Source organism: Myotis davidii, unplaced genomic scaffold (genome assembly GCF_000327345.1).
Source record: "Myotis davidii unplaced genomic scaffold, ASM32734v1 scaffold422, whole genome shotgun sequence".
NCBI lineage: Eukaryota > Metazoa > Chordata > Mammalia > Chiroptera > Vespertilionidae > Myotis > Myotis davidii.
In genome coordinates this window covers 97564-106397 of record NW_006292909.1, presented here as the reverse complement: position 1 = coordinate 106397, position 8834 = coordinate 97564, and the positions used below count along the sequence as shown (strand labels likewise).

The following is an 8834-nucleotide window of genomic DNA, read 5'->3' as shown; positions in this document are numbered from 1 at the left end:
ACCGATGGATGAGAACAGTGGGTGGGGAGTGAGGGCGGAGGGTGGGGTGGGAACTGGGTGGAGGGGAGTTATGGGAGAAAAAAGAGGAACAAATGTAATAATTTGAACAATAAAGATTTAAAAAAACACAAAAAACAAAGAAAGGATGCTTCTACTCATTGTTCTTGCACAAACAGCTTCCTCTAGGACAGTGGTTTTCAATCTTGGCTGTACATTAGAATCACCTGAGAATCGTTTTAAAACCCTGATTTCTGTGCCTGATCCTCTGGAAATTCTGTTTCTTTGTTACTAATGTTGTGGCCCCACCCCATAACAAAGAATCAGAATTTCTGGAGGATGAGGACCAGAAATCAGGTTTTTAAAAAGATTCCCAAGTGGTTCTAATGTGCAGCCAATGTTGAGAACCGCTGCTCTGGGCTCTTATGTTCCGACCACGTGAGTGTGTGTGGAATAATTTAAAGCAGCTCAAAGCAATAAAAATTAATTGTATTAGATCACAGGATATACAACTTCAATATAATAACACGTGTGCTCTGCAAGGTGCTGCAGGCATGGACCAATGTTGGCTTGCAGTGAAGAGAGACCTGTGACAGAGGCAGAGGTACAAAGTCCAGAGAGGCTACGGTTATCCATGAGCTGGGAATCTAAGTAGAAATGATCAAAATTAGAACTGAATAGTTGGCAAAGTATCACCAATAAGCAGAAAGAAGCATAAATCGGGTGAGGACTGGGCAACTGTAACAAAATACTGGGTTTCTAGGTGTGAATGTAACAAAGGCCTGTCGTGAATTCCTCCCCAATGACCATTCCCCAAAGAATGATCGCCAGGGGTTCCACTGTGTCATTCATAAAGTCATGTTTCTTCTGTGATGCACAAATGATTCTTCCCCTTCAATCCCATTTGAGCCATTGCATGGGATAAATGATGCAAATCTTTATTGCATTAGATAAAAGATGCAAATCTTCAAAAAGGAGAAAAGGTGGGTAGACAACCCTGTGGTTAACAAAGGACAAATGAGATCACAGTCAAAAGACCTATGTGAGTGACATCAGCAAGATGGAGGGATCAGAGAGATGAGCTTCTTCCCCCTTCCCAGTGCAAGTAGACAGCTTTCCATGAACAAAAACCCCATAGGAAATGGGAATAAGAGTACCATGAAGACAAACAATATTACAGACACAAATAAAGGAGAACTGTACAGAAAGGATGACTGGAAAGACTGGGTGAACAAATATATTTGAAGATACCTACAGTCAAAAACAAGGGTCAGAGTTACCTCTAGCATCCACTGTGCTTCTGCTGTCATTGATCCTAGTGGCCTGTTCTACAACAAAACCTGGAAATGTGTGTGTTTAAAAACCACAGAATGCCTTGGTCAGTATGGCTCAATTGGTTGGAGCATCATCCTGAGTACCAAATGGTCAAGGATTCAATTCGCAGTCAAGGCACATAACAGTCAGTATGTGGGTTCCATTTCCAGTTATCTTGTGTACAGAAGGCAGCCAATTGATGTTTCTCCCTCATTCTGATGTTTCTCTCTCTCTCTCTCCATCTCTCTTCCTCTCTATCTGAAAGCAATAATAAATATATAAATAAGAATTTCAATTTTTTGGCGTGATGGTAAATAGGGTTTCTTTTTTAGTCTCTCTTTCTGTAAGTTCACTATTGGTGTATAGAAATGCCAAAGATTTCTAGGCATTAACTTTGTATCCTGCTACATTGACCAATTCGTTTATTACATCTAATAGTTTTTTGATGGATTCTTTAGGGTTTTTTTTAATCATGGGAAATTACATGTCATCTGCACATAAGGATAGTTTTATTTCTTCTTTTCCAATTTGGATGCCTTTTATTTCTTCTACTTGTCTAATCGCAATGGCTAATACTTCCAGTACTATGTCGAACAGGAATGGTGAGAGTGGGCATCTCTGTCTTGTTACTGTACTTAAGGGAAATGGTTTTAGTTTTTGCCCATTGAGTATGATGTTGGCTGTGGGTTTATCATATATGGCTTTTTCTTTTTAATATATTTTATTGATTTTTTTACAGAGAGGAAGGGATGGGGATAGAGAGTTAGAAACATCGATAAGAGACAGACATCGATCAGTTGCCTCCTGCACATTCCCTACTGGGGATGTGCCCGCAACCCAGGTACATGCCCTTGAGGGGAATCGAACCTTGGACCCTTAAGTCCCCAGCCCAACGCTCTATCCACTTAGCCAAACCGGTTAGGGCCATATATGGCTTTTATTATGTTGAGGTATAATCCTTCTATTCCCAACTTGCTAAGAGTTTTTATCAAAAATGGGTGTTGGATTGTGTCAAATGCTTTTTCTGCATCAATTGATATGACTATGTGGTCTTCATTTCTCAATTTGTTTATGTGATGTATCACGTTTATCCATTTGCAGATATTGTACCATCCTTGCATCCCTGGGATAAATCCTATTGGTTATGGTGTCTGATCTTTCTGATGTATTGCTGGAACCGATTTGCCAAGTCCATGTCACTGGTGACAGTGAGGGTCTTACCCAGGGAGGATAGAAGTTCAAAGTTCTCCAGCATCACGTTCAGGTACAGCTGTCTCTGACCCTCATCAAGGAGGCTCCATTCCTTTCTGGAGAAGTACAGGGCAATGTCCTCAAAGGTGACCCCAACCTGTCAGAATTGAGACAATTGAAACAGAGCTGTCTCTCTGAGAACCAATAATTCTAGTCCTTACATGCCTTGCCCCCCTCAACCTCCTCCAGGGTCCCTGGTTACTGTGGATATCAGGCCCTAATGCAGGCTGCTCTCATCACAGTCCCATTACTCACTGCATGGCCCTCAGCAGAGCACAAGGATTGGGTGGGAAGAGAAGGTAGAGGGCAATGCCATTTAAGAACTGGGCGATGTCTACAGGGCCCCAGCCTTCCAGCCAAGCAACACCACTGCAGTCTCCTAGATCCTGCCTCCAAGACAAAGCCAAGCGTGGGTTTATGCTTCCCCTTTAAGTCCCCACAGCAGGTTCCGGAGACCATCAGCTCACACTTCCTCCAGATGTGCACACCACTGGGTAAAGTATAACCCCTTCCTGTTAGGTTGGAGAGAGCCCAGGATCCGATACATGCAGACGTGTGACGATAATGGACTCCCCCTGGCATTTCTAACAGATCAGCATGCCAGACACAGATAATGGCTTCTCCATGACCCCCACACAGATACTGACTCATTCCTGAATACCTTGCTGACCCCCTGCAACTTCCTCAACTGAACACCTCAGCTCATGTCCCCGCCCCTCACCCAACTGCAGTATAAAAAAAGCGCCCCCCTACCTGTTGGCATGAATCCACGTGCCCTGTCCTTGGGGGAACGTGGATCTCCCGAGGACACTGAATAAACTTTACTTCCTTACTTCCTTTTCTGATCAACTCTCTTTTTTTCCTTCGCCGCCTCCTGAGCCACCTAACCTAACACTTCCCATGTTCACATCCCAGGTTCACTCCCTCAGTTTTGTCCCCTTCCTGCTCCAATGCCACTGGATCTCGCTGGACTCACCCATGAACTTGGCATATGGCGTGTGGAGAGCTTGTAGTCCAGCCCGATCCAGGACCACCCCAGGCCCCGGATGGACCCCACAGCCGGGAAAGCCCCGAATGGGTCTGTGCCGTCCTCCCTGCAGCCTCTGCTCTTTCCGTCAATACTACTAGAGGCTGCGACCATTGGCTGTGGGGCGGGGAGCACCACTCTCAGGCCTTCTCCACCGGACTGTGGACTTGGGAAACCTCACAGCCTGACACAAAAACCTGAGAAGGCAAAATCCCGCCACAAGGACTCCCCATCCCGCCCTACGGAAGAGGCCAAATGGAAATGCCTTTTCTGAGCCTCCATTGGTTCATCCTGGAGGCATTTCCTGCATAGCCTTCTGGGTAATGTAGTTTCTCCGCTCCAAGGTCAGGATCCTGTATCTCCTAGCAGCATCCAGGACTGGATTAAGGGGCACAGAGCCCAAGAACACACCAATACATTAAGTGTCCTCCAGCGCCTTCAGAGGAGTTGATTTCTGGGGCGAATTTCTTTCTGGTGCACATGACTGGCTTCCTTTAGGGGCTGGCTTTGCATATCTTTCTTCAGGACCTGCTCATTCTGAATGGCAGGCATAGTTTCTTCATTCAGGACATTTGGCATATGTCTCCGTCAGGTCCACTGTAACTTGCAGAGGTTGCTCAAGTCTCTAACTCGCTGTAACCCACCTCCATTGAATGCACTGTACAAAGTGAATGGCACAAAACAGACACTCATACTTTAAAGGCATCTGCTTCTGAATGCATCCGAAATGCAGCTCTGTCTGGGCTGCACTGGCGATAAGATGGCCAAGAGACAGGTGACAAACTGCTCAAAGTGACTGATCATTCAAAGACATGAAAATTCAAACAACAATTAGGCATCACCTCAGAACTGTCAAAATGGCATCCATCAACAAGTCATTAAATGGAAACTGCTGATGAGGATGTAGAAAAAAAGGTATCCTAGTACACTGCTGGTGGGAATGCAAACTGGTGCAGCCATTATGGCTATCAGTATTGAATTTTGCCAAAAATTTAATATGGAACTGCCATTGGATCCAGTGATTCCACTTCTAGGAATATATCCTGTGGGAAACGCCCTATTGTCTTCACTGGCAGAGAGGTGTGAACCAGGAGCCTGGAAGGATGGTGACCATTGAGCCCTGGCAAAGGTCACTGTTTAGTCCAGACAATGGCAGCTGAAGTAACTTCCCACCTATAGTCATATAAATCCTTAATGATAAGATAGTCTGCCTGTTACTTGAACTTGCCTGCCTAAGGGCTATGGGTGTATCCCAAACTGAATACAAAGATGGCAAGGCCTGAGCACAAGAGGAGTCCATCCCCTTGGGATGGGCTCTCTCAGCCCTGCCAATTTCCAAATTATTACCTATTGTCTAGTCTCTTTCATTTTAGTGCAGCCCCTCTTCCAGATCCTGAACCCTGAACCAGGAGGGACATGGGGGAAACACATCACACATCCTAAGAAACCTGTAACAATCAGATAGAAAGTAACGACCCCTCTCTTCATAGCAGCACAATTTACAATAGCAAAGATCTGGAAAGAGCCCAAGTACCCATCAGTAGATGAGTGGATAAAAAACTGTGGTACATTGATACCATAGAATACCATGCAGCAGGAAAAATGAAGAATCTCTTACCCTTTCACACAGCATGGGGGGAACCTGGGACCCTTCAGTCCGCAGGCCGACGCTCTATCCACTGAGCCAAACCGGTTTCGGCAAGAGCGAATGTTTTTGATGAAATAAACGTGAAAAGGAGAAAGAAAATACTCAAAGCTCAGGTGACTTTGTTTTTGTTAGGTGTGTGCAGGTTTTTTAATCCTTACCTGAGGATATTTCTTTTTACCACCTCCCCTACTTTCCCGCTGAGATTCTGCAGTAATTTAGACGCTTCCGTGTTTCTGAATGCACTCCATTGATCAGTTTTTTGTTCATTAGACTCTATATATGAGAGAGATCAAGTGATAGTTGTCTTTCTCGGACTGATTTATTTCACTTAGCATGCTTTTGGTCTCTGAGTTTGTAAGATTGACCATGCGATGCCAGGCTCCCTGAGCTTGCTAGGTTTACTATGTGCCATCAGTTTTGTCCATACTGAGGACTTAGAACCTGTGAGTTCAGGAGAAAATTCAAAGAGTGGCTTATTAACTCCGGGACCCATTGCTTACGTCCTAATGAAAACAATGAGTGAAGTATTGCTGGTGTCCCTTTATTTCGTCTCCTAGAAGTAGTCACTCCTCAGGCAATAAAGTATTGGGTTCTGAATGTGGTTGAGGTATTTGTAAGGAACAACAACAAAAAAAGTCTGTGCCTTTACTGTGGCCTTCCACAATTTATAAGAAGCACCTGCTAATTAAACCCCAAGACTGTAGGCTCCTCTAATTCACACAGCTCCTCTGGTCAAACTGCTTAACAACATAAACCCTGTTGAGGTCGGGACGGCCCCGGTGAGGTTGGGATGGCCCCGGTGAGGTTGGGACGGCCCCGGTGAGGCCGAAATGGCCCTGGTGAGGTCGGAATGGCCCCGGTGAGGTTGTGATAGCACCGGTGAGGTCGAGCCAAACCCGGTTAGGTTGGGACAGCCCTGGTGAGATTGAAACAGCCCCGGTGAGGTAGGAACAACGCTGATGAGGTTGAAACGGCCCCGGTGAGGTCGAGATGGCCCTGGTGAGGCCAGGACAGCCCCAGTGAGGTCAACATGACCCCAGTGAGGTTGGGACGGCCCTGGTGAGGTTGAAACGGATAATGGGGATCAGTCCGAAGGACTTATATGCGTGCATATAAGAATAACCAATGGACACAAGACACTAGGGGGTAGGGGAGGCTGAGGGAATGTCAAGGGGGCGGGGGGGAGGGAAGGAGACATATGTAATACTCTTTGTAATACTTTAAGAAATAAAAATTTTTAAAAAAAGATTTGGAAACAGACCAAGTACCCATCAGGAGATGAGTGGATACAAAGCTGGGGTACATTTATACGATGGAATACTAAGCAGCAATAAAAAGGAGGAATCTCTTATCCTTTCACACAGTAAGGAGGGACCTGGAGAGCAACATGCTAAGTGAAATAAGTCAGTCAGAGAAAGACAGTATCACTTGATCTCACTCATATATAGAATCTAATAATAAAAAATAAAAAAAACCTGATAAATGTAGTGAATCCAGAGACATGGGAGCTTGGTATGGAGTGTGAAATCTCATACGGAAAAGCAAGGGATGGTAAAAAAAAAAAAAAAAAAAAAAAAAAAAAAAAAGGAAAAACATCCTCAGGTGAGGATTAACCATGTGCACGTGCGTGCGTGCGCACACACATACAATAAACACAAAGTCACCCGAGCCTTGAGCATTTTCTTCTGTTCTCTGAAAGCACTGGAAAGATCTAGCTCTCTGTGATCTGAGTCTGCTCTACATTTGTGTTTATAAAACTGTCTTCAGTCAATTGTGTCCAAGGAAATGCTGACACCCCTGCTGTTGGGGGCCAGATGTAAGCTGGCAAGGTCCTTGCACCTGAAGGGGCTAGCAAGGCTGGGACCCTTACCCACACAGTTTTCCCAGACTTGTTTGGATGGCGATTATCAGTAGAATAAGAGCAACCTTTGTAGAATGAGAACAGCCTTTCATGGCTTACCAAGAAGTCTGTAACTATTTACTGAGATAAGTCTGCAACTATGTACTGAGAACTTGTCCTTCTGCTGTGTCCCTCCCTTAGAGATTAAGAGGAACAAAGACTATGTTCCTCTTGACAGACCTCCTATTCAGTGTGTTCTGTATAAATAAGATTGTATAGCTAATAAACTCGCTTCAGTTCCTCAAGAACTGGAGTCCTCCTGATCCCACTTTCCTGTCTTTCTTTCTTTTCTCATTTCCCACCTCCCTACCTCAGCCTGGCTCAACCTGTCAGGCTGGCCCTGACACCCTGCATGTAACTTCCTCCTGCTTCACATGAGTCTATAGCTTTTGGTGTTGTTGTAAGAAATCTCTAAACTTGTGGAGAATTTTTCTCTATTTATTTGACACAAGCCTGTGACATTGCCAGGAAGCAAAATAACAAAAGATTGAGTTGGGAGAATGGCAGTTTTGCACCTATTTTATACATTACACTCAAAGTAGAACACATAAGAAGGTGACATGAAATTCACTGGTGATAAATTAGGGGGGAGAGTGAAAGAGGGAAAATTCTGGGAGTTGTTCAAAAGTAAAAAAAAAACAACTAGAGATAATCTTTTTATTTTTATTTTTTAAAAATATATTTTATTGATTTACAGAGAGGAAGGGAGAGAGATAGTTAGAAACATCGATGAGAGAGAAACATCCATCAGCTGCCTTCTGCACATCTCCCACTGGGGATATGCCCGCAACCAAGGTACATGCCCTTGACCAGAATCGAACCCGGGACCCTTTAGTCCACAGGCTGACGCTCTATCCACTGAGCCAAACCGGTTTCGGCAATAATCTTCTTTTTAAATGTTATAGAATAGTTAACACTTTATATTTAACACAATAATAATAATGATTGGGGCTCTGTGGTCTTCTGTGTTGGGAGATTGTACCCTTAGGAGTCTGTAAAACGGAAATTTCCCTGAAAATCCAAAGGTATGTTATCCCAGAGGCAAAAGCACAATAGCCAGGCTTAATAAGGTACAAATCGACCTTTGCAAAACAAAACAAAAAACAAGGCTAGGACATAACTACCCCTGTGGCTTAGTTTTACTTACAAAGTTTTAATTCAAACCATCTTACATGGTTACTTTTGTCCTGTGAGTTTGTAAGATTGGCCATGGCATGCCAGGATCCCTGAGCTTACCAGGTTTAGTATGTGCCATCATTTTTGTCCAAACTGGGGAGTCAGAACTTGTTGGTTTAGCCCTAACCAGTTTGGCTTAGTGGATAGAGCAGTGGCCTATGTACTGTAGGGTCCCAGGTTCAATTCCAGTCAAGGGCATGTACCTTGGTTGTGGGTATATCTCCAGTAGGGGGTGTGCAGGAGCAGCTGATGGATGTTTCCAACTCTCTATCCCTCTCCCTTCCTCTCTGTAAGAAATCAATAAAGTAAAAAAGAAAGTTAAAAAAGAACTTGTCGGTTGATAAGAAAATTCAACGTGTTATGATTCAACCCAGCCAGGTGTGACTCCGTTTACCTCCACTTTGTGCTTATGAACTTTCTGTGAGCTTCTAAGGAACAGCTAATGAAATGCTTTGTATTTTTTTTTAACACTGTTTTGCTATAAAGGATCATACTGCACCACTGGTCTCTGCTACATGCTG

At 44.2% G+C, this 8834-nt stretch overlaps 1 protein-coding gene across 1 annotated transcript in view; it reads right to left on the bottom strand.

Annotated features, from left to right (window-relative positions):
* LOC102764743 (zinc finger protein 501-like) overlaps nt 1–3092 on the bottom strand; it is a 6378-nt gene extending 3286 nt beyond the window's left edge. The window contains exon 1 of the mRNA XM_015565699.1: nt 2533–3092. Within this exon, the coding sequence (XP_015421185.1) occupies nt 2533–2566 (34 nt within the window). The 5' untranslated portion in view covers nt 2567–3092. The remainder of the gene's footprint in view (nt 1–2532) is intronic.
* Between the last annotated feature and the right edge of the window lie 5742 nt (nt 3093–8834).